The sequence below is a fragment of the Mastigoproctus giganteus genome, chromosome 1 (assembly GCF_048544385.1).
Source record: "Mastigoproctus giganteus isolate SK-2022 chromosome 1, ASM4854438v1, whole genome shotgun sequence".
In the NCBI taxonomy this organism is placed as follows: domain Eukaryota; kingdom Metazoa; phylum Arthropoda; class Arachnida; order Uropygi; family Thelyphonidae; genus Mastigoproctus; species Mastigoproctus giganteus.
Genome location: NC_143575.1, coordinates 91,832,068 through 91,859,607, shown reverse-complemented (window position 1 = coordinate 91,859,607; position 27,540 = coordinate 91,832,068). Strand labels below are relative to the sequence as shown.

Sequence of the window (27,540 nt, the reverse complement as noted above, 5' to 3'; positions counted from 1 at the left end):
ACAGATGGTAGGTGTTATCAGTCTGGAGCAAAGTCGAGAACGATATATTGATTGACAGGTAGGTGTGGAAAACGATGTGCTGATTGGTGTGTGAACACAACACATGATAACATCAGTTTAGTATCACTTTAGCAGCACTAATGGTAACTTGTCCTAATCGCACATGCTCTAACCTTTTTTCACCATTACAGTATTTCGTAATGGTGAAAAAAGGTCAGGTTATCTCAACTTAAATCCCACGGGAGCTTGAACCCCTCCCGAAGTGGAGGGGGTAACCTAACCTTTTTTCTTTAGAATCAGTCATATTTAGAAATACGTTCATAAAAAAATAGTTTTTATTTTTTTACAGTCATTAGTTTTTATGACTGTATGTTTATTTTCTTGTTCAATAATATGCCCTAATGGTGAAAAAAGGTCAGATTACCTCCACTTGAATCCCATGGGAGCTTGAACCCCTCCTGAAATGGAGGAGGTAACCTAACCTTTTTTCTTTAGAATCATGGGTGGACTAGCACATAAATTATTTATTACCAAAATATTAATTTTTTATTACTGTACTTTTATTTTTAAGGACACTCATGCAGATACACACGTATCATAATGTCAATCAGCACCTTAAAAGATTCATTGCTACTATTACCTGTTCACCGTTCATTACAAAACTATTATGCACCGTTCTTTACTGGTAAATACACATCATAATGCCAACCAATGACTACACAGTAGCTTGTCGTCTGTCGTGCCCACCACCAATGATTTCATCTTTTGCCACGCCTACCTGTCAATCAATATATCCTTCTCGATTTCTGCTCTAGACTGATAACACCTACTGTCTGTTTACCGAGCAAGCAGCGCTAGAGTCCGGCGTCGGGAAACTAATTTTCTGTGTAAGTTATCTGACGTTTCTCGTCGTTCTCATGCAGGCGTTCTTTACCTTAGCCAGAATTTTTAAGGGAAAGTCATAAAATACTGACTATCTCAAGGTTGTGCTAAGCACCCACAATGGATTAGAGCCATAAATGTTAATACATACATGCAGGTCATTATAAATGGAGCTTCAACATAGCCACAAACAGAATCATAAATGTAAAGTTAAAGAAAGTAGGAGAACAGGCTGAGGGAGACAAAAATGTAGAAATTGCTTTTTAGAAAAATAACAAAAACTTGCTCACATAAGTGTAAGTAAAGACTGCTTGAAAATAAGAACTAGTATTAGTATTAGTCATATAGTGCAAGGAAGCCACAGACTTTTGCTGTATTGGCCAAAAAAAAAGTAGATAAGAAAATACAAATCATATCCTTCCCTCCTCACATAGATAACTATCCACTTAAACTTTAAATTTCTTCAAACTGTCAGCTTCAGCTACCTGCAGAGGACTTGTTCTAGTAATCAACAACTTATGCCTAAAAGAAAACTTCCTGCAATCTGGTCTAAACCTCTTCGCTTGTAATTTGAATTTATGGTCCTTTTCACTGTTATAAAGAATTCTGGAATTCTTTATAACAGTGAAAATTCCACCTTCCTTCATTCATTTTACTAACACCTCTCAGAGCTTTATAAACTTCAATCAAGCCTCCTCCAAGGTGCCTGGTTGCCAAGCTCTAATGGCCACCCTTTTTCTAATCTCGCCATACAAATTTCCCTTCTTTAGACCCTTTCAAAAAGTTCATCTTTTTTCAGATGAGGTCTCTATACTTGGAGACAGTTTTCCAAATGCAGTCATACAATTGCCTTGTACAATGGGGTTATGATCTCCCTATCTCTACAAGATATTGTTTGATAAATCATTGAAATGACACCATAGGCTTTTCTGGCTGCCTGTTTACACTTCTCAGAAAACTTCATTTCTGCTCTAGATCCCTTTCTTCATCTACTATTTTTAATTCAACTCCACCAATAAATAAGTTATTTCTGGGTTGTTATTTCCCAAGCACAAGACCTGCATATTACTACATTAAATCACAGCTACCACTGTTCTGACTGTTCTTGAAGCCTATTCAAGTAATTCCGCAGGAGTACTGCTTGGCAATGATCATTAACAACTTCCACAATCTTTACATTGTCTGCAAATTTTGACATTACACCCTTTGTCAACGTCATTTATGAAAATCAGAAACAGTAGTGGTCCAAGAGCTGATCCTTCGGGGACCTCACTTTACACCACTCTGAAAAATATCCATTAATCACAACCCTCTGCCTTCCGTCCTGCAACCACCCTGATTCCATCTTGGAATCTTTCCAGTAATCCCAACCCAGTCCCTCATGAGGTTAATGTATAACCTGGAAGGTTACATAAGCCTCTCGTGAGAGACCGAGTCCAATGACTTGCTAAAATCCAAATGAACTATGTTGAAATTGTTCCCTACATTTAGCTCATTGGTAATAGTCAAAATAGCTTACCAGTTTAGTTAAATGTGATTTTTCCCTTAACAAAACCATGTTGTCTATAATTCAGAATGCCATTGCTGTCATGTACCTGGCTTACATTCTTGATCATTGCCTCTATGATTTTCCCTAATACTGAAGTCAGACTTACCAGTCTGTAAGCCAGTGCCAGATTAAGGTACAGGCTAGTAGGGCTTTTGCCTGGAATGGCATTCTTTAAGGGATGCTAAAAACAGAAGAACAATAAGGCAAGAAATATATATATCCTTAGTAAGAGGGTGCCAAAAACCTTTCTTCCCCGGGTGCAGAAATATCTTGGTTCGGCTCTGTCTATAGCTAGTGACTTCACTCTTAGGACTGCCTTTGTATTGGTGATATGTTTGTACTTCTCCAGTTCAAAGGAATCTCTCCTGAGTCCAGAGATACTCTCATAATTAACCTCAATGGTTCAATACACTCTCTGGCCACCTCTCTCAAAATTACCAGGTATGTATCATCAACTCCAGGAGCCTTATTTGTCTTTGGCTCAAAAGTTTTTCTGATAAAGAATCATCTGTAATTTCTAAATCACTAAATTCATATTACTCAGCTTGAATTGCACAGTTACTCACCAGCATAAAGGGGCTTTCTTCAATGTAGACCAATGCATAATACCTTTTCAGTTCATCAGCAACATCATCTGGGTTATCTAAGACTCTCCCATGTGTAGTGCACAAAGATGTGATCTGATTCATTTTTTCTTCCTATTCAATAATAATATTGTGTGTGCAGCCACCAAGCACCACCTGTCTGTAACAAGATCTATAAAAATTAGGCAGATGGGCTGAGAAATGGCAACTGAAGTTTAACATTGACAAATGCATGGCACTGCAAATGGGTAGCAGTAATTTCAGTGTAACATACCAACTGTGTGGCACTACACTCGGGGTGGTGGAAAATGAAAAGGACCTGGGGACAGTTGTCCAGTCAGATATGAAGTTCTGTGAACAGTGAAGACAGGCTGCCAGGACAGCTCATGTGGTTTTGTCAAGGATATACAGCAATTTTGCTAGCAGGGATAAGGAAGTTATTATCTCATTGTATAAGCAGTGGTCAAGCCACATCTTGAGTATTGCATACAGGTCTGAAGGCCTCATTTTCAGAAGGATGTAGATCTGCTGGAATGGGTGCAGAGAAGGGCATCGAGATTGGTGAAAGGAACAAAAGGATACTCTTACCAAGAAAAGCTTTAATTCTGCAAATTGCAATGAGTGCAGGCTAGGCACCTGCAAAAAGATCTGATCGGGGTGTTTAAGTCTTTGAATGGATTGAGTAAGCTGAATGGTAATGGAACTGTTCCACCTGCTGAGACTACACACATGAGGAAGCATAAATTCAAGTTGAGGAAGGATGGTTGCAGCTGTGCAGAAATTTGCCTTCAGCAGCAGCAGCAGGTGGTTGATCATTGTTCCTTTTGTTGTTGTGGAAGTGGATGGATTGAATAAATTCATGGAAGAACTAGACAAATTCTTGGAAGGTATGGATGGGTAAACTGTGTAGGTTTTTTATTTTTTGCTGATGCTGTATAAGCTTGCTTTTTTGCATCGTTTGCCAGTATTAATACTAATGGTTACTAAAGGCACAGCAATTGACCATGAACCTTTCCCCTAGTTGTCTGCCAAGTCACATTCCAACTTGCTCATTTGCTTTACAATGAGACCAGTTTTCATTACCTTGTGTTTTTGTGCTTTGACAGAAAAATGACAGGCGAAAGAGTCAAACAATGAATCAACCTAAAATTTTTAACAAAACTAAAGAAAACACCAACTGAAAATTATGAGTTGTTACATCAAGTTTATGGAGACGATACTGTGTCAAGTGTTTGAAAAGTATAAAAGATTTTTCAAGACGATGAATGACCAATCTGTCTGGTATCCACGAAAACTAATGAAAATATGCACCAGCTAAGGAAATTGATTAGAAATTATCATTGTTTAAATATTATAATGGATGCATCTACACTTAATATGGACAGACAAACGGAAAAATTTTAACTGAAAATTTAGGCATGAGAAAAGTCTGTGCCAAGATGATGTCAGAAATTTTGAATGAAGATCAAAGAATGAGAATACACCAAGTTTGTTAATGTTTTGAAAAAAATTGCAGAAGATCCAGAATTTCTGGCTACTCTTATTACTTGCAATGAAAGTAGACTGTTACAGTATGACCCAGAAACTAAATGACAGTCAATGCAATGGTAGAAAAAACAATCCCAGGACCAAAATAAACAAGAATGTCACAATCAAATATGAAAGCTGCCAATATTATGATATTGTAATCGATAAGAAATAGTGCAAAGTATATATCTTGAACTCATAGTGTAAGGTATAAAGTAAAACTAGATAACTTAATACAAAGCACTGTATTAGGAATCTGTTAGCTTAGTATTGTATTATCAGTTAATCAAAAACATATATTAATCTTATTAAATTCCATTGTTAATTAAACTGTATTTAAACAGAAATCATGACCCAGAGTAGAGCTGCGAAGCAAAGATCACAGACTAGCGAGGGTGCTGTTGTTGTTGTTGTTATTTGGTTTTTAGAAGCATTAGCAACTATTGTTATTTGTTTTGTTTTTTTTTTAGGAGCATTAGCAACTAAGGCCATATTGCTCCGGGGATATGCGGTGGTCATTCCCTGACCTTTCTGCATCGTCTGTATTTGGTGGTCATGGGCTCGAATCCCAGTCTAATCAAGAAGTGTGTGCTACGCACTGCTGCTCCTGCCCACCTGGCTATGGAGGCGCCCTAGAGAGAGAGAGAGAGAGAGAGAGAGAGAGCTGTGACTCGGGGGGAGAAACGAAGGGGCGATTCTCCAATGCATCACAGTCTCAAAAAAATGTGTGAAATGTGAAATGTTTTGCTGAACCTTCTAAAACAGGATATGATCTAGCCAAGAGGATGTCTTTGTGTGTGTGTGTGTGTGTGTGTGTGTGTGTGTGTGTGTGTGTGTGTGTGTGTGTGTGTGTGTGTGTGTGTGTGTGTGTGTGTGTGCGCTAGATGCCTAGAGTGTCAAGAAATTAGGCACCAACTCAGCATTCTGATGGGCGTCTATGGGAGCTTGAGGTGTAGGGTCACCTCGAAGGAACCTCAAAGAAATTAATATGAGTGGGCCTATCAAGCTCTCAGCTGCCCAGCTTAATGGCAGTGCTGACTCCTGTGCATCAGGTAACACAGAGACAATCTTCAAGGCAGAATGCGCTGGTCCCAAAGTAATTGGTTATTGTTGGTGACAGTATTGTCAGGGAGATGGGGTATATGCAAAGAAAGGTAGGTGGAACAGGACCAAGGTATGTCTGCCAGGGGCAAAAGTTGATGATGTACAGTAGATATCATCTGTTAAGGGAACAAAAGGTGATATTGTTGTACACGTTGGAAGTAATGACATCAAGAGTCAGAGATCTGCAGATTCACTCAACAAATACATGTCAATGTTGAAAAAAAGTCACGAGTTAGGGTTGAATGTGAAAAGGTCTGCAATTCTGCCCAGACAGGATAGGAGGAAGTATATGATGAGAGCTTTGTCGATCAGTTTGGTCCTGGAGAGATTGTGCAAGGCTCAAGGGCTAGAATGTTTTTTTCAGCCTGGTCTGTGCTTGTTGACAGGAGAGACTGCTCCTACAGGGATGGGGTACGCTTAAATAGAAAGGGTGCAAGAATATTTGCTGATGCTATTGAGGCAGTGTTAGGTGGGTCGGAAAACTGCTAGTTTGGGCGGATTCAAGGACTAATAGATTAACAGTAGCCACTGGCAGAGGTGAAAGTGGTTCTTGCACTGCTTCTATTGGAATGAGCAGCAGCATGGAAAGCAAGGCAATTGAGATTTCTAGGAATCATAGTAAAACAAATAAATACATGGGCTTAGGTTAACTAAGAGTAGAAACAGGTGCATGTATACTTGCATGTACACCAATGCTAGGAGTATAGTTAATAAATTTGATGAGCTTGAAGTGCTACTCAAGACATCAAAGGTAAATATTGTTGGGATATCAGAGACATGATGCCATTGAGATATAAAGGATGCAGAATTGGAATTTGGGGAGTACAATGCGTACAGAAAGGATAGACAGGACAGGAAGGGAGGAGGGGTTATGCTGTTAGTTAAAAAACACAAAGTCTAAGGAAGTGCATCCAATTGATGTTGGTGGACAATGCAAGGTTGAGTCTGTTTGGTGTGACATAAGCACTGGGAAAGGAAAAATGAGAGTAGGTGTGTGTTATAGACCTAACGAATCTGATGAGTATAATGAGCAGTTGTGCAGAGAAATAGAGTGGGCCAGTAAATCAGAATGTCTTGTAATGGGGGATTTTAACTTTCCAGATATTGACTGAAACTTGTGGGTTGGTCACTCACACACTAGCAAGACTTTTTTGCATTAATTGGATGACTGTTTTCTACAGCCGCATGTTCGAGAGGCAACCAGAGGGAGTAATACTCTTGATCTGATTATCGGCAGTGATTATTCATGCATTAAGGGCACCTCCGTAGCCAAGTGGGTAGGAGCACACACTTCTTGATTAGACCGGGGTTCGAGCCCGTGACCACCGAATACGGAGGATGCGGAAAGGTCAGGGAATGACCACCGCATATCCCCGGAGCAATATGGCCTTAGTTGCTAATGCTCCTAAAAACCAAATAACAACAACATCATGCATTAAAAATTTGCAGATAAAGGAATCACTGGGTGACAGTGATCACAATGTACTGATATGAGAATTACTTAAAGATGTAAGTACCATCAAAGCTAAAGGGAAGAGCTTTTACTTTCATAAAGGTGACTACAGGGGTCTCAGATAGTTTTTAAATTCTGTACAGTGGGAGCAACTGATGATGTTACCAATGTTGAATTCTAAATGGGAAACCTTCATGGACTTAATCTTGGAGACAACTAGACTTTTCATTCCATCTAAGAAATACTGTTCAAGGTTCAGGCCTAAATGGATGTCAGATGAATTAATGAGACTTGTGGCAGAGAAGAAAAATGTATGGGATGTATATAAATTATTAGGTGACACAGAAGCCTATGGCAGATATAAGCTTGTCTGTAATCAAGTCACAAAGAAGGTTAGGCAGGCAAAGGCAGATTATAAGAAATCTTTGGCAAAGGATGCAAATAAAAACAGCAAAGAGTTCTTTACTTATGTAAACTCTAGAAGGAAAGGGATGAATCAGATTGGACCACTTAACATAGATGGGTTGACTATTCATGAATCATGCTCAGGTAGCTGATAAAATGAATGAGTATTTTGCATCTACATTCAAACATGAGGAGTTATTCAATGAGGGAAATGCCAGAAGTTTATCAACTGAGAGCAAAGTGGAGGAGAAATTGTTGAAGTTGAACATAAGGAAGGCACCTGGGGTGGACAGATCTATCCATTAAAGGAGGCAACAAAAGAAGTAAGCAAATGCTTAGCCATAATTATGAGAGCTTCCTTGGACTCAGGGGAGGCCCCCCATGGACTGGAGATGTGCAAATATATCAACAATTCACAAAGGGGGTTCAAAAGGTGACACAATTAACTATAGACCTGTTAGTTTAAATTGTGTTCCGGGGAAAATAATGGAGTCACTATTTAAAGAAGCATTGCAGGATCATCTAGACAAGACTGCAGTAATAGTTAAGACACAACATGGGTTTGTTAAAGGGAGGTCTTGTCTGACCAATTTGATTGGATATTATGATGTGGTCAAAAAAGGAACTGAATGTCAAAAATAAAAATAATTTTGATATCATACACTTGGATTTTTTGGAAAGCTTTTGATACTATTGCACATGGAAGATTACTGTAAAAATTGGAGAGGTATGGTATTAAGGGTAAGTTGCTGCAATAGATAAAGCAATGGTTGAGTGGGAGAAGAAAGAGAGTGGTAATCAATGGATACTGCTCTTCTTGGACAAATATTATTAGCAGAATTCCCCAGGGTTCAGTGCTGGGCCCATTGTTGTTTTGTGTATTCATCAATGATATTGACATAGGTATAGCAGGATTGATGTCCAAGTTTTCAGATGATACAATGGTTGGCAGGGGTGTTAGTGACAGTAAAGACAGTATGCTACTTCAACTGGATCTAGACAAGTTGTGCAAATGGGCTGAGAAGTATCAACTGAAGTTTAACATTGACAAATACAAAGTACTACATGTGGGTAGCAATAACCCAAGAGAAACATACCATCTATGTGGTACTACACTCAGGGAAGTGGAAAGTGAAAAAGATCTGGGGGTAATTGTGCTGTCAAATATGAAGTTTGCTGAGCAGTGCAGATGGGCTGCCAGGGCAGGTCATGGAGTCTTGTCAATGATATATAAGAATTTTGCTAGCAGGGACAGGGAGGTGATTATCCCATTGTACAAGGCAATGACCAGGCTACACCTAGAGTACTCTGTACAGGTCTGGAGGCCTCATTTTAGGAAGAATGTAGAGTTGCTAGAACGAGTACAAAGAAGGGCAACAAGATTGTTGAGGGGAACACATGGGTGCTCTTACCAAGAAAGGCTTAAGTTCTGCAATTTGCAGTGCCAGGAGAGTAGGCTCCAGTAAGGTGATCTGATTGAGGTGTATAAGGCCCTGAATGGGTTGAGCAAGCTGAATGCTGATGGGATTCTTCTTCTTGCTCAGATTAAGAACCTGAGGGGGCATAGATTCAATTGAGGAAAGACAGTTTTAGAATAGATGTGTGGAAATTTGCCTTTAGCTACCGGGTGGTTGATTCATGAAACAGACTTCCATCTTTTGTTGTGGAAGTTGATAGCCTAAATAAATTTAAGGCTTAGCTGGACAGGCATTTGGAACGAATGGAGAGGTGAAATGGGAGGGTTTTTTTTTTTTTTTTTGGGCTGATGCTGCATAAGCTTGCTTTGCTGTTAGGTTATCATTGTATGCCTCTACTAATGCTGTGCTTCATGTTTTCTTGAAGATTGCTTCAGGAATTTCTTTATGATTTTTTTTATTCACTAATAGTCACACTAAAACTCATAGTTGTGTGGGGTTATTGTAATCCTTTTAAGTAGAGAGATCTCAAATTTTCAATTGAGAAACCAAGAAAAAACTCTTCTTGAAAGGTATTGTAGGTGACAGTTGATGGAAAGAGTGCTGTTGACAGCAAAAGAACAAATCGATTACAATCAGAAGCCCTTTACGTTTTGCTTGCTAGTGGGTTAATAGAGAAATAGGGAAATAATTTTTGATGGGTTACATACGGTTGAAGAGTGTAAGTAAAGAGCACAAAAGGATTGCTAAAATAAAGAAACAAAGTTAATTAACATTCACAGTGTATCACATTTCAAACATCATTAATTTTTTCTTAAATTAAATTAACTTTTTTTCCTTTCTCTGTGATTAATAGAAGTGAAAAGTAAATATAATTATCTCCTTATAATTACTAAGATTTAATCTCAATTTTTTTCCGATTCTTTTCACTATCTTTTTCTTTCTGTCTCTCTCTCTCTCTCTCTCTCTATATATATATATATATATATATATATATATATATATATAGTCATAAATTAGAATAAGGTTTAAAATAATAAAATAATGCCAGCAGTACAGCAAGACAAGAGCGAAAAAACAAAATTAAACCTAGACTGAAATCTAACAGGGAGGGAAGAGAAAGATAACAAGAATAAAAATATATTGCAACAGAAACTCTAAATTAATTTAGAAAATCTAATTATACGAATAATAATTCATTGAAATTTAAAGCCAATTAAATAGAAATTTAGCGGTGTCCCCTCTGATGGGCACCAGGTCCAAATTTATATTTATGTGAAATATCACCAAACAGAGATTTAAACCATTCACAATAAAACAAAACAAAACAAAAATAGAAAAAATAGATTGACCATTATGCCCCATCTCAACAGAGGACTACAAGGCCAATAATGGTCAGGGAATCGCTGATGTGTGCTGTACCCTCTTTTTTATTTTTATTAAGTAATACTTCTTTTCCAACATTATTTAAATATATATATATAGAGAGAGAGAGAGAGAGAGAGGGGGAGAGAGAGAGAGAGAAAATAGATGCTAAGCATGCACAGACTGTTTAAAACTAGCAATACAGCATTAAAAGTACATTTAATCCAATAATTTCTTTTTTTACATACAAATTTTGTGGAACAAGAAATAATAATTGCCAAATTTATATTTTTCCGATTTTCATGAAATTTGGAATGGTTCAACGAATATTTTTAAATGTCCCAAATATAAAATTTCATGAAAATTCAGTCACTGGGAGTCATGAATTATTCTTGCATATACATATATATATATGCAAATACACCTAAAAAGTTTGTCAGAACTCATGTGAATATGCCAATATGTTAAAGGGTGGTATGTTTGGCATATTACTAAAATTCATAAGCTTGTTTGGTTTCTGTTTATATATGAACTGATCAGTAGCTCCCTCTTTTAATTATCTCAATTGTCACAAGTCATTCTGATTTATGAGTGAAAGGAATGATTTTTTTAATAGTGGAAGCAACTGAAAAATGTGGGAGGGGGGAACCTCCAGATGGCCACCAGCAGTGGGTAGGACAATGAATTGCCCATATTAGGTTTCTATGGGTGTCTGGATAACTTTACTTGTTTATTTATTTATTTTTTTTTTTTTGTCATCTTTCAAGCTTAAACTGCAATACAGAACAGGGAGGTTCCTAGTAAATTATTTGGGTAGCCAGGATGATTTTAGACCGATATTTTATCCCTCTATCTAAAGGTTTTCTTTATCAAATAGATATTTTGTGAATCACAATATTTACAAGTCCAATTTGTCACCACAAAGCTCTGATTTATATTGTTTATTGTGTTCATCACAAAAATTACAGGAATGACCCCAATTACAAAGTGGCAACTGTGTTTCGATGTAGCCAAAAGGGAACAGCAACTCTAGAATACACATGGGGAATAGCTACTCCAGAATAGCTTATGCCCTTGGTGAGGTTGAATTAAAAACAGTAGAGGAAGAAAAAGGTTTTAGAGTTGCAGTACGGGTGGACATGAGATTCTCAAAGCAATGTACTTAGGCAACATGGAAGGTCCATGATTTCCTAGTGATGATTTTTCGATCATTTGCTTGTAGAGATAGGGAGGTCATAATCCCATTATATATACAGCAATTGTTAAAGATTAGAGTTGGAATACTCTGTCCAAGTATGGAAACCACACATAAAAAGGACACTGAGCTTCTTGACAGGATCCAAAGAGCTTCTTGACAGGGTCCACCAGTAGTACTGCCCACTTGGTGAAACTCTGAACGGGCAACCATATAAGGTAAGACATTGAATATCTGGGGTACAGAGGTTAGCAACCATGCACCTTAGAGTGTGATCTGATTGATGTCTATTTGGCTTTGAAAAAGGATAATAAAATGAGTGTTGGTGAAATTTCACTGTTATAAATAATTCCAGAACTAGGGGCCACAAATATAAATTATGGGGAAAGAGGTTCAGATTGGATTATAGAGAGTTTCCTCTTAGCCAGTGAACTGTTAATTATTGGAATAAGTTACCTTCATTAGTTGTTGAGGCCAACAGCCTGAGGAAATTCAGAGGTCATCTGGGTAGTTACCTACATGAGGAAGGAAACCCATAGGTAGCGTACAAGCTTGTGTATGATGACTGAGTAAACAGACATGAAAGCAGTAATGAAATACCATGTGCTAAGCTGCAGACAATAATTTTGCTGGAATATATATTTCAAAAAGAAAATAATAATGATAGTACCAAATAAATGAAAACTGTAAAGATATATGGTAAAAGGACAGAAGTGTAGTTACTACATCTTTACAGTTTTAATTTATTTAGTTATTATTTTGTTTTATTTTTTGCATTATTAAAAAAAAAATATATATATATATATATTGTTTTATTGTTTTTTTTTTCCTTGCTTTTTTGGTTGTCAAAGAAAGCACCTGTGGCTTTCTTGCACTATGTGGCCAATACTAATGTATATATACATTTTTCAAGGTGCTTTCTATTAAGTTTCAAATTATGCATCTATTAACATACAGATTATTTTGAAATTTTATGGTACTTGCTGCTATCTCTTATTTATGTTTCCAACTAACAGCAGAGTTCTAATAGATGTTTAATGGAGTTTTAAGAGAAAAATAGATCTTAAAATTAGAAAAGAAAGTCATGCCTGTCAGCCTCTATTTTCCAGCTTTGGCTTGCAAAAATGCAGTTCTTTGCAGTTGAAATTCAGAAGTTGATGAAATTAATCAAGTGATACATAAATAGATGCAGAAGATTGCAGTACATCAAAAATGAGTAACTGTTTTTTACAAATTAGAGTAAAATTAATTTTACTCTAATATTATATTATTTTACTCTAATATAAGTTATATTAGAGTAAAATAATATAATATTTTACTCTAATATAACAAGTTAAAATAAGAATTTTAATTTGGATCCCAATATATGTACAAAGGTTAATTTTTTTTTACTAAATTTCCAAATTGAATTTGAAGAAACTCACTCCATTGGGAGCTCACTGCTTGTATACCTCTCACTGCTCTGGATCAGGATATATCCAGGAAACTCCCTGTAGAAAGGGTTAGACATAATTTGATGTATGATATTTTAAATCTCAGCCTATACTTATTGCAGGGTTGAGATTCTAAATTAATCCTTTCTATTTTTAAACATTTGTATTAATACATATTTTATTTGATTATACTCTTTGTGCATTACTATTTATTATAATTTGTTGAACATAACATAAATAAAAATATCATGCAATAAAAAACGTTATCAAGGCTGTAAGTGAGATCAGCACTGTATTGAGGTGCCAGCAATAAGTGGCCATTTATTTGACGCCATCCAGTAAGATACATTCTTCAAGTGAAAATAACTTAGAACAATTCTTCAAAGCTAATACTTATGTGCTTTAGTGTTTAGGTCACTATAACTAGTGATGCAGGGCTGGAATGAAGATGTTTGAGTCCTGTCTGGTAAAGAATTTTTGAGGTACTCTACTTGTCTTGATCTTACTTGCTTGACAATTTATGAAAGAGATATTCTGCTTGTCTCTAACTGTGACATGATTTCTTAAAAACACTAACAAATGAAGAAAGTTTAACCAAAAAAAAAAGGAAAATTGTTAAAAGACTATTGTAACATTGGTGAAGTTGACCATTAAAGTATCACATATAACCTTGAATCGAGATTATTCATTTTTTGAGAATTTTCAAGAGTTAAGGGAGAAAATCCTATTTTACTAGTGAGCATATTTTTAGGCCATACAGTGCAGATGTTTTGAGCATTTAACATTTTTAAGAATATTACAACTTATTTTAACCAGTTTAAGTTTTTGTTTTATACTCTGGAATGGCCATATGGAGTCAGAGGTGTTTCATAGAATAGAGAATATTACTAATACTTACAGGCTGCAGTAAGTATGGAATTATTTGCTACAGTTGTCTTCAAGATTTAGTGAAAATAAGTTGCCAAATGTAAATTTGATTAGCATTATCATTAGTAGAGGCATATGATGCCAGAAAGCAAGTTTATACAGCATTAGCCAAAAAAAAAAAAAATAAATAAATAAACTCTTCCCATTTCACCCATCCATTCATTGCAAATGCTTGTCTAGTTCTGCCTTGAATTTATTTAAGCTATCAACTTCCACAACGACAGATGGAAGTTTGTTCCAGCAATCAACTACCAGCTGGCTAAAGGCAAATTTCTGCACATCTATTCAACAACTGTGTTTCCTCAAATTCAGGTTATGCCCCCTCAGGTTTGTAATTGGAGCAAGAGGAAGAATCCTATCAGCATTGAGCCTACTCGATCCATTCAAGGCCTTATACACCTCAATCAGATCACCTCGCAGGTGCCTAGTTTCCAGATGCTGCAATTTGCAGAACTTAAGCCTCTCTTGGTAAGAGGATTCCTTTATTCCCCTCACCAATCTTGTTGCCCTTCTCTGTACACACTCAAGCAAATCTACATCCTTCCTAAAATGAGGCTTTCAGACCTGTATGCAGTACTGAAGGTGTGAGCTGACCATTGCCTTATACAAAGGGATAATCACCTCCTTATCGTTTCTCACAAAAATTCCTGTATATCATTGACAAAACCCCATGACTCTGCCAGCCTGTCTGCACTGCTCAGAAAACTTCATATCTAACTGCACAATTACCACCAGGTCTCTTTCATTCTCCACTAACCTGAGTGTAACACCACCCAGTTGGTATGTTACTCTGGGGTTACTGGTACCCATAAGCAGTACTTTGCATTTGTCAATGTTAAGCTTCAGTTGCACTTCTCAGCCCATCTGCTCAACTTTTCCAGATCCTGTTGCAGCAGCATAATGTCATTACTGTTATTAACAACTCTGCCAACCTTTGTATCATCTGCAAACTTTGACTTTAGCTTGATATACCTTCGTCAATATCATTGATAAATATACAAAACAACAATGGGTCCAACACTGAACCCTCAGGGACAACACTGATAACATTAGTCCACGAAGAGCTGCGTCCATTGATTACTACTCTCTGTCGTCTACCACTCAACTATCCTTTTATCCATTGTAGCAACTTGCCCTTATGGCCATACTGCTTCAATTTGTACAGTAGTCTTACATGTGCAACAGTATCAAAAGCTCTCCTGAAATCCAAGTATTTGATATCAAAATTATTTTTTGCATTCAGCTCCTTTGTGACCACGTCATAGTATCCAATCAAATTGGTCAGACAAGACTTCCCCTTAAAAAACCCATGCTGTGTCTGAATTATTACTGCAGTCTTGTCTATATGATCCTGCAGTGTTTCTTTAACCAGTGCCTCCATTAATTTCCCTGGAACAGAAGTTAAACTAACAGGTCTGTAATTATTCGTGTCACCCTTTGATTCCCCTCTGTGAATTGGAGATACATTTGTGCATCTCTAGTCCATAGGGACCTCCCCTGAGTCCAAGGATGCGCTCATAATTATGACTAAGGGTTTGCTTACTTCCTTTGTCACCTCCTTTAATATAAATGGATAGATCCCATCCACCCAGGTGCCTTTCTTATTTGCATTAGCATTAGATTGCACAAGACCCAGTGAAATCTGAAGCCATCTACATATGCCAGCTCAGAGTGAAGATTTATTTAGGTTTTAAATATTAGAAGTGGTTTATTAATATACAAAAGAAAGAACAGAACTTGAGGTGTTATATTGGTATTGATTGAGAAGTTTCAAGTTTGAGAGTTATCTAATATCATGCACAATTGTTGGCCTAAACAAACTGGCTGCTGCTCATTTGTAAAAAAAAAGATTGTAGACTATATGATATAAGCTTGTTAGATGGGTGTAATGCTAAATTTGATCATACTTTGAAATGCATAGTGCACCTGCTTGAGCACTAGACTTTTACATAGAAATTATCCAAAATCATTGAAATAAGCCAGAATATCTCCTCCTGTGGTTGACTTTGTGGGTTAGTTTGTTAGGTGACAATAATTAATGGATTTCTCCATTAATTTAGAAAGTAGTTGCAATAGGACAACAATCAGATTCCATTTTTTTTTTTTTTTTATTTTAATTTATATATGTAAAAAAAGTTTGAAGGATGGCTGTGAGGAAATTTGCATTCAGCCAGAAAGTAATGGATTGTTAGAATAAAATCCCACTTAGCATTGTGGAAATATAGTTTAAATAACTTTAGAGAAGGTTTAAACAAATTATTCAAAAAAGAATGAACATACAGTGTTTTTTTTTTTTTTTTTTTAATATATATAAACTTTGTTACACTTTGCATCATGTTCCTAATACTAATTATAAGCTACATTTATCTCCTTGGAAATCAGATGGATGTGAGAAAATTTTCATTCAGAAATGAAAAGACTAATAGAATCATGATCTAGGCAGATTTCTGTATTCTGACAGAATTTCTGCAGACATATTTTATATACTCTCGTCTTGTTTTTAACTTCCTGTTAAAAACAAGAAGAGAGTATATAAAATGTACTTTTTTTTTTTTTTTTAGTGTTGTTGAAATGTCAAATGACACAAGGCTGAAACTTTGCTGTTGTTTCATTGCTCAAGATTCTTATGACTCTTTCCAACAAAAAAAAAAAAAAAAAAAAAAAAAAAGGCATTGCGCATGAGGTATGTTCAGTATTATAAGAAAATTGTAAAGATCATTACTGCAGGGCTTAGATGAAAAGTTGGATGCTGTTAGGTTATCATTCTCTTTAACAGCAATGTAACAGTCAGATTCCAACAAAATTGTAGTATTACAGTCACTAGTGCATGTGTGAGTGTGCAAAGCAGCTTAGAATTACTAGAAGAAATACAATATATAATTTAGATTATTGTATTGAACCTTGTGAAGAACACATGATCTGTTAAATGGCAACACTTCAAATATTTGTGTAATTTGTAGTTTTTCATTGAAATTTTATCAAATTTAGTATATCTGCTTTAAATTGCACCATTTTCTGCTAATTTTAAGTATAACACTGTAAACATTTAAAAGTTAACAACACTGAAAGTGCATGATCAGTGTTTCAGGCAAAAAATGAAACCGTGTAGGCAAAAAATGAAACTGGCAATTCTTATTCTAGTCAGTTGCAGTATGCCTTCTTCTTATCATGAATGACCTCAGCACAATTAGTTCGAAAACCAGGGCTTAGATAAAGGATTCAGTTAAGAGTGTAGTGGGCACTGTGTAATTTCCATTCCCATAACTTTGGTGATGTAATTAACACATCTTTAGGGTAAGGAAATTTAAAACAGTATTCTAATTGATGAAAAACTTGGCATACGGCATTATTATAATCCAAAAGTAGGGTAAGGGGTTCCTCTGGATAGCTCAGGCCACAATATAGAGTTGCTGTCTACTGCTATGGTTAACTCAGGCTATAATTTGGAGATGCTTTCTTCCTCTGTGGATAGTTGAGACACCAGAGTTAAAGATGTTTTGTTCCTCTGTAGATAGGTTACAACACAAGTTGGAGAGCTTCTCCCTTTGAAACTGAACTAACCAAAGTGCAAATCTGAAAAAAAAAGGGGTGGTAAAAAGTTAATTCCAGTTCATAACTTTTCATAATTCTGCATTGCTAATTTCAAAAATAATACATTCATTCCATCACATTAGGATTTTCCCCTCTAATTGAAAATGGAAAATACAGCTTTCTCTACTTGATTATATTTATTATATTACAGTTTTGGATTTTGAAATACTTCTAAACTGTGATTAGTGATTTATTTTAATTAATCAGTAACACATTTCAGAAAATCCATCAGTGCATGCAAATGTTTGAAACAGCAGCAAAAACTAATTCAAAATTGTTTATTTTTTTTTAAACATAAAAACTTAAAGCACATTTTAAATTATTTTTTGAAAATTAAAACTCTCTTTAGACCTGTTGGTGAGAAAATGAAAATTTAAAAACCATGTCCTTCAATGAACACTTTGATTAGACATAAGCTTGACACTAGCAGGAGCATTCACTGCATGAAATGTGAAGTGCACTTGTTAACAGTTTGATTCCAGATGATGTATTGCTGTCACAAAGCCAGAGAGCATTACAGGTTGGTGGAAAGTGCACAGCAGTAAAGAAAGCATGCTATCAATAATTCAACATTGACATAATGTCAATCAGCATGTGCATATAATTAGTTTAATTTAATAATGAATTATTTCTAATCGTTTGATAATTAACAGACATTTCTGGAATTTTCTGCTGAGAATGCAAAGAAAACATTTACAACAGCTATTAGGAGTTCCCATTGTGTGGACAGAGTAGATAAAGCACAAACTCAAATATTGTGAGGGTCGAATCGATCCCATGTAACTGGTTCCAGGTTAAGATCATTTTTCATTTAAAAGAAGAGAGTTAGTACCAATTTTCATGAGTCAAATATGATTAAATCTAAGTGTTTTATTTTGATATATTTCACAAGATCGCTTGTGAAATATATTGTTCTCTATTTATCTGTTCTCTATTTTCACCCATTGTAATCAGCAACATTTTGGGTTAACATTTTGCTTTCCTTGATATCTCTTCTCTGTTGTCTTGGTACCTAATAAAATCTTTTGTTTTTTTCCTTTTTTTTTTACCTACACTATTGAGATTTACAGGAAAGTAGTGCATGTGAGACTTAAAATGTGAACCTTTACTTTCACACTGTAACTGAACTTTTGAAATTTGGATTCTTGTTCCCTAAGAAGTTCCGAATAGCATTTTTGAATCTATGCTGTTCTTTTCTTTCAAATTGATTCATTGTTCTTTCAAACCATTCATTCAGTGTAAACTTCCTAATCTTAGATCCCACAAAGACTCTTTTAATATTCTTTGACATTTAGATGAGTAAGGGAATTTTCTCCAGTAGTACTTTGAACAGAGAGGCGTCACTAGGGATGATGGCGCCCAGGGAAAATAAAAAAATGGGGCCCCTTGAACACATGGAATTGGAATTTTTGCATTTTTTAACCATAAAAATGGCACCTCCCAAATCTGCCACCCAGGGCATGTGCCCCACCTGCCTCGCCCTAGTTACACCACTGACTTTGAAGTAGTCTCCATGCTAATCAGTTGCCTTTAAAAATTGCTTCAGCGAATCACTCATGTGGGGTTGTGATAACAGTGTTGGATAGGCTTAGAAACTTATGCTCATTATACTCAACTTTTTTTCACAGAATTAAATTTTTATTTGTTTCTTTCAATGACTGGAATGAGCTATTGCACCAGAAGCATATTTATTATTCATTTTAATTGCATATGGTATTTCAAATTTGTCTTAAGGGCAAATTCTGTGATGTTCTGCCTCTATTTCTTCAGGATAGATAGCTACCACATATATATAGTCAGGATTATTTAGGCATTCTGTTGTTGTCATGTTATTAGAAGTCCAGAATGTATTAAAAGAAAAATCACAATCAATATCATAGTAAGGAAAAGGCATAAAAATATTAACATATATAACTTACAAGGTCCTATATGGGTTTTATAAATTTTATATAAAATTACATAGCTATTTGCAGGAAAATCCTTCATGGACAAAAATTAATATCATTTTTAGTTTTATATTTAGCATATAACAGTTATCAGAAAACATGTTATATAAAAACAACTGAACCATTGCCTAATATTTCTTGTTGCCTTCTAGTAGGCAGATTTAACAATTTGTACTAAATACCCCCAACATCCATCCCATTTGATCAGTAGAACTGTAAAAAGATGACTTGGGAAAGTAGAGTTTTAAAGAAAAAAAGTGTAAAAGTTCTGTAGAGTAAGGAGAGATATAGAAGTAGCAAAAAAAATTCATAATATGTAGTAAAAAGAATTTGAACCAAAAGAGGTAAGAGGTCTCTGATAAGGAATATTAAAATAGCTATCAAAATGGAAAGAATCATAGAACAAGTAATTATAAAAGTAGATGAGTGGTGCTTAAGGAAACTAAGCATTGAGATTTTGTTAGAAAGAGTAAGTGGATTGAGAAGGTTTTAAATAGAAGTATATTTCATTGAGTCTAGGATTGATACTTGATATTTATTTATTTCCTTTTTTTTTTAAAATTGGGATTTAAATTCCATCTGTAATGGGTGGGACTTACCTTTTTCAAGCATGATTCGGCCATCCATACTTAAGCTGAGGGATGTTGGGCTTCTTCAAGGATTTTTTAAACTACAGACAGACCTTCCTTAGAACATGTGTGGGTTGAATACATTGTGATGCCTTAAATCTAGAGTTGCCTTGGCACTAAATCATCACCTCAATCCAGTGTATACAGTATATCTATCAGTATAAATATTACATATTTATTTCTGATTGCCCTTTTCCAATTTTCCTTACAGAAATTGATTTACTTGAGTATTACTTGATAATTTGTATTGTTGCTGTGTACAAGAGTATTTTTTTATTTACTTTTAAACTGATTAGTGAAACAGTGTATTATCTTTCCTCTTCTTCACTTGATCATTGCTTAGTCCATCTTTTTGTGATAGCTTTCTTTTCCGATGATATAAAATCTCATTTGAATTAAAGCCTTTTTAATTTTTGTTTTTTTCGTATATGTTAGTTGATTATATACTATATGAAAATACTAGAATGATATCAGAAAATGTAACCAAGTTTTTATTAGTTTCTATGTACATATATACTTAATATTTTAAATTTTACTCATATTGGGATGCATACTTTACTGACTTCTTCCAGCTGTAACTCAATTTAGAAGAAACTAATAAATTTAAATAAATTTAAAACTAATAAATTTAAGCTTTGTAATCTAAAATAAAAATCAAGTCAGCGATCAGACATTAAATGTTTGGAAAGAGTATAGTGCAATAAAAAAGTAAGACAATTAAAATGAATATAACCATTTGTTAAAAGAAAAGAAATGAAATTGCCACTATATGATTTTTATTATTAGGCTACCTGAATAAAGAATCAGTAATAATATAAGATTTCATTTAAAAATTTACCATTAGAAAAGTTTTCTGTAATTTAAACAGCAAAATAATTACTAATTCATAATGACTGCTTTTAAAAGTATTTAAGAATTCATTTGAAAATAGTATTTGATATTATCTGCAACTCATAAAATAATCACAAGTTTAAAACATAGGAATCCTATATATTATCTTATTATCTAATACTTATTTTTTTTCCATGAATGGAAAAATGTAAATAATTTGCAAGTAAGTTTGATTGTATCAAATTAAAATTATTTGCAATTCTGTGTTTACCAAAATGTGTGCTTATAGAAAAGTTTTCCAAAAATTTGGTAGTATTAAAATCAGTTATATCAAAAATATTAATTTTGAAATAAAATTAATGAAAAATACATCATATTCCAGATATGATATCTCTGAAGTAGTTAACTCGTTTCTTTTCATAATAGATATAGGACAGTTTACTTAATATAATAGTAGTAATGCATGTTAGTATTTACAATTTAACTTAATATACTTTATATACGAGAGTATTATATATATATATATATTTTCCAGTGTTTAGTAATATTATGTACGCATAGTAGTTGTAGAACAACATTATCAGACTTTTAACAGTTTTTTTGTATTTTGATGTTAGGGTTGTCCAAAAATTTGACACATCTCGTGCTGACAGGTCAAGAACTGTAGGCCTAAATCTTGTGTATGTATCAGCGTATTTACTTTCTAAGAACATGAAAAGCTTAGTAAAACAAAACTCATACTTAGTTTTTCATAGTGATGCCAACTTGCATCTTGTCTTAAATGCTTTTAATGCTTCTAAATATGTAGAAATTCATACCTACATTTGTTTTGCACAACAAGAAAGGAACTTGATATATTTTATGAATACCAGTTTAGGTGTGCGATATTCATATGGAGTATTCATATAACAAATTACAGCATATCGTTTTGCTTGTAATTTCAGGCTCAGTCATCATATAAGATTTAGAGATATATTCCAATTGACTGCATGGTGGAGAGGGAAAAACAAAAAATAAATAAATAAAATAAAATAAACTGCCATCCTTATAAGAATTTAGTTCATTCAAGTTTTTTTTAATAAAAAAAAAAAAAAACATCAGTATTACATTTTGTTCTGTAGTGCACTGTTTTTTTTTAATATATATATTATATTTCCTTTGCAGTTTTAAGTTTTCTGTGATTTTTTTGTTATTATCCATTATCCTTCTGCATTCAATTATTCTACTAATCATTTTACTAAAAATGTACAGATGACATTAAATCTATTATATATATATATATATATACATACTGCTATTCAGCAAACTACTTGGTTCTCTTTCTTGTTTGTTATATTGTATGTTAATTTTTTTGATATTTTTAACTCAAGTGTTCATATTATTAAAAAAAATCCATAATTACAAAAACAGTGTTAATCAAACAAAAAACACAAAAAAAGAAAAAAAGAAACTGTTATTTCTACTGCAGGTACTTCTAAAGCAGATATTTTAATATTTTATCAAAAATTCAAATATCATTTTTAGCAACAATTAAACGAGATATAGGATCTTATGTCCAATTTGCATTAATATTTATCAATTTATATATCTGTGGCATATATTTTTATAGATAAGAGAAGGTAATTAAGGAAAATGATCTTCCCTCTGCTGTCTATTTCAAATATATCTAGCTGTGAAGTGGCAGTAAGTTTACATGACATCTACTTGGTAGGGATATGACTGGGTATTCTGAAATAGAATTGCCATATTTTACTGTTTAATTAAACACCTGTATTTCTTCTGACTGAACCATATAGTTTATATCCATATAACTTCTGTCAAATAGTACCTTTGCTCAAATAACAATGCATTCTGTTTCTAAATCGAGATAACAGGTATGGGCATAAACCCTCCAAAACCTGCAAGCATATACCACAATTATTTATAAATACATCTACTTTCTTTGCCTCTGATACTTTATAAATAAATTATTAAATGGTGCCATACAATTTTTTTGTTTTTGGAACTGTCTATTTTCTTTATATATGGTAGTCTTTGATTTTCATTGTTAATACATAATCCTTTGAGTGAAACTAAAAGTTTGAACATAAAATTATTTTTTCTATTTTTATTGTTGATATTCATTTTTAGAGTGATAAAGAACACATTCTATGTTTATATTTTTTTCATACGTGTTTGAATCTTACTGTTATTTAAATATTCAGATTAATGTATAGAACAGAATCAGTAATCATGACTTTAAATGACTGTTACTTTTTTGGGTTTTTCCATTAAGAGAAAATTACAATTTAAACTACTGTTACACCACAACAATTGACTGTATAAATAGCATTGTGATCTGGAACCTATACCAGTCATTATTCACATGTACCAACCCTCTCAATGGTTAGGATTAAGAGATGTCATAATTGCACTTATGACATCTCTTATGTTGCCATGTTCCTTCACTTATTTGCCTGGATTTCCTGATTATTAAGAGGAGTAATGCATGTGAACAAGGGATTGGTATAGGTTCTGGAACATGATGCTGCTTATAAATGTAATTATTGCAGTGAAACATTGGCTTAAATTGTATTTTTCTCTTGAGAAAATCAATAGTTTATATGTTTTCTGATTTTAATTAAAAAGAAATTAATAAATAAATGAAAGTTTATTATATTATTACAGCTGAAACAAATGAAGTCATACAGCACAGATAATACTGACATTCACTATTTATACTATAGTTTATTAGTAGGTTTAAATACATTCCTTGTAATAAAAATTTTTAAATAATCTCAGAATGTTCATAGTTACTTAATAAAATACCTATATAGAGATCATTTATCTTATGTAAAGTTGGCAAGCGATTTTAAATTTATCCAGGCAATTATCTCCTAAATAGTAGTCATTATAGAGGTTAGTAGTTAGAAATAATCTTATGAAATCTAGTGATGGGCAATCCACAATGAAATTTGTATATTATGAATTATTCCAGAACTCTGGAAAATAGGAGAAAAACATTTATTGAAAAGTTGCAGGTACCAATCAGACAAGCATTTTCTGTGGGAAGCTCATTATTATTAATAGGAATGATGCAAAGAAGCTTATGTAACATTAGCCAACAAAAAAAAAAAAAAAAAAAAAAAAAACCAACAACCTCATCTGGCCATCTAATAAGCAGATTTTTACACATCTATGCTGCAGCCTTCCTTTTTCAAATTAAGTTTGTCACCTTGTGTGCATTGTCCCAGAAACAGAATAAAATCATTAAGCTTTCTCAATCCATTTAAAGCCTTAAACACATCAGTGGTCTTCTTGCAAGTGCCTAGTTTCCAAGTGGTGCAATTTGCAGAACCTAAGTCTTTTATGGTGAAAATATCTATTTATGTTCTTCACTAATCTGGTTGCTCTTCTCTGCACCTATTCCAAGAGATCCACACCTTTCATAAAATAAGTCTTCCAGACCTCTATGCAGTACCCAAAATATGACCTAACCATTTCCTTATATAATGGGAATCATCTCCTTGTCCTTGCTGGAAAAATTTTTGTATATCATTGACAGAACCCCATCAGCTATTCTAGCAGCTTTTCTACACTGCTCAGTGAATATCATGTCAGACTCTGATTGCCGCTAGGTCACTTTCATTCTCCCCTGCCTAATTGGTATGTTTTTCTGGGATTATTGCTAATCATAAGCAGAATTGATCAATGACCAATGTCATACCCCAATTGCCACTTCTTGGCCCATCTGCCTAATTTAACTAGGTTTTGCTTGATTCCTGTCATTTAAACAGCCTGCCAACCTTTGTATCACCTAAAAAATTTGGCTGTAAACTTTGATATGCCTTCATTAATAACTAGTTTTTCGAAGAAGAGCAGTACCTATTTATAACCACCACCTGTCTTCTGTCACTCAACCATCCTATTATTCAGAACCACAACTTGCTCCACAGTGCTCTCTAATTTGCACAGGAATCTTTTAATTTGAACAGTGTCAAAGGCTTTACTGAAATCTAAGTGTATGATGTCAGAGTTATATTTTGCATCCATTTCTTTTTTACTGCATCATGGTAGGTAACAAAACTATCCCTTCAATGCTTCTTTAACCACTAACTACATTATTTTCCCTGGAACAGAAGTCAAGCTTACAGGTCTATAATTGCTCACATTGCCCTTTGATTTCCCCCTTTGTGAATAGGAGAGACATTCACACAACTCCAATCTGTAGGGACCTTCCCTGAATCCAAAGATGCACTTGTAATTATGGCTAAATGCCTGCTTAACTCTTTTGCTGCTTCTCTTAATATAATTGGATAGATTTCATAGCCACAGGTTCCTGATTTACTTTTAACTTCAACAATTTCTTTTCCACTTTCTTCTCAGTTACTACAAAATCATTTCGCTCCAAGTTATATCTTGGTTTACTTCTGGTATTCCTATCCTTAAAAACTTTTTCATTGGTAAATGCAGATGCAAAATATTTATTTAGTTTGTCAACAACCTGGACAGGATCATAAGTAGTTATACCATTCATATCTAGCGGGTGAATGATGTTCATCCCTGTATTGTTAACATAAACAGAGAATTCTTTGTTACTTTCCTTTGCATTCTTTGACTTTTCATAATCTGTCTCAGCTTGCTTAACTTCTTAATGGACTTCAATGCAGACTACTTTGTACTTACTATAAGTGTCCGTGTCCCCTGATAATGTAATCATCCCATTTTTTTTTTTTTTTTTCTGCCACTAATCTCCCTGACATCCATTAGGTCTAAACGTTGAACAGTATTTCTTGGTTGGGATAAATAACTCAGTAGTTTCTATGATTACATCCTTGAATGCTTCCTATTTAGAATTTGCAGGTTTTTTTTTTTATTTATTTATATTTTTTATGACAGCCCCTAACACGAGAGGTATTAGAACCTATAGTACTTAGTACCATGCTTGGGTTGGAGGTTGAGAAGATGAAAGAAGATATTTTTTGACATTAGACTTGAACTTCTGTAGGCTGTAATTTTCAGGAAATACGTACAAAGGAAGGTTGTTCCAGAAAACGGCAGTTGAATGAATAAATGAGGAAGATGAAAAGTTGGTTCTGTGAGTTTGAAGTTGGACAGTAAATGGATGTTGGCTGGTGGTAGCATGTGTTTGGACTGTTTTGAAAGAGAGAGCAGGAGTTATAAAAGCCAATTCAGAAGAACAGTGCCCATCTGTAGAAAAGGCATGCAGCAGAAACAGTACGCCTATGAGACAACGAGTGGAGAGTCTCTGTTAGAGATGAGTCATTAATTAACTTAACTGCCCTCTTCTGAATGGAATCTAGAAACCTGAGAGAGGTTTTGGGGATACCGCCCCAGATGTGGGAACAATATTCCATGGTAGGGCGGATTTGCGATTTGTACAGAGTGTACGGCTGTTTGGAAGAAAAGTCTTAGATGCAGAGGAAGCAATATTTGTAATGTGCTTGTGCGAAGAGAGATTAGAAGTCAGGGTAATCCCCAAAAGAGATATATCATCTTGCATAGAAATCGGAGTGTCACCAAAGATAAGCATAGGAGCAGAAAAATCCTTTTTGCAAGATATAAGCCAAGACTGAGTTTTAGAAGGATTGAAATCAACTAAGTTGTCTTTACCTCACTAGAGAATTTCCTGGAGATCGGCATTTAAGGAATTGGTAGTGGATATTCAAGAAGTTGAAGCTGAACAAACAGGGCAAGGTTTCTCAAACTGGAAAGTGGAATGCAATGTGTTATCATCGGCAAAACTATGGGTAGGATTTCCAGTCAATGGAAGCAGATCATTAATATACAAGAGGAAAACAGTGGAGGAAAGAACTGAACCTTGGGGGACACCAGCATTAGTGGAGAAGTTAGGAGACAGAGAGTCATCTACCATCACCTTCAGTGAGCAATCAAAAAGAAAACTGGCTAACCAATTACAAAAAATAGATGTAATTGTTGTGAAAAAAAAACAATTACAAAAATAAGGATTTTGTGGATAATGATTCCATTTTATTTTCTTCCTGAATATAACTCAAGTGTTTGCAACACAGCAACAAATAGCTCTGAGTAAAAATGTTAGTAAATGCCAATAAAAGGAGAATAATCTAATACTTATTCTGAATTTTGTTACTTTTTCAGCATATATCTTGCTTCACTTTTGGGATGAAAATGTATTGTGCAATGCTGTATTTATTGCACAGTTTTCAAAATGTCAAACAAACATCTGATTCTACATAAAGCTAAAAATAAATCGATGTGCAACTTAGGTTGAAATCCATATTTTTATTTCTTAATGTAAATAAACACTTCACTGTGTTGTCACATTTAATTGTTCAAAATGTATGTACAGCTATTTAGTATTCAGGATATCTGGTGCAGTGAAGTATTTGCACATTTTCTGGTATTAACTAACTGTGATTAAAAACCTTGCCTTCCAACAGCCATATTATAGGTTTTTTTTGTTTTGTTTTGTTTTTTTTGCTAGAGCAGAATAAGTTTGCTTCCTTGCGTTATTTGGCCATTCGAATAATATATTAAAAGTAATTTATAAAGGAGACAATTTTTATTCCAGCTTTGGCATTTGGACACCAAAAGATCATATCATACCATAGCATCTTGATTAGTCAAAAGATCCTGGAATTAGCATTCAAAGGATATCACATGTGGTTCAGTTACCATATACCACTGTGCACATGATACTGTGCACACCTACTCTATCCCTG

The 27,540-nt window shown here is 34.4% G+C and overlaps 1 protein-coding gene across 10 annotated transcripts in view; it reads left to right on the top strand.

Moving 5' to 3' along the window:
• The window catches only part of LOC150090991 (disintegrin and metalloproteinase domain-containing protein 11-like), a 1,161,948-nt gene that overhangs the window by 707,552 nt on the left and 426,856 nt on the right, over positions 1 to 27,540 (top strand). For 9 of the 10 annotated variants that reach the window (XR_016546962.1, XR_016546963.1, XM_090373761.1 and 6 more), the window contains one exon: positions 21,454 to 21,516. The exons of the other annotated variant lie outside the window; for it this stretch is intronic. Coding sequence is in view for 7 of the 9 variants with exons in the window: in XM_090373761.1 (XP_090229887.1) it covers positions 21,454 to 21,516 (63 nt within the window). In the remaining 2 variants the exon portion in view is untranslated. The remainder of the gene's footprint in view (positions 1 to 21,453; positions 21,517 to 27,540) is intronic. 10 annotated transcript variants of the gene reach the window in all.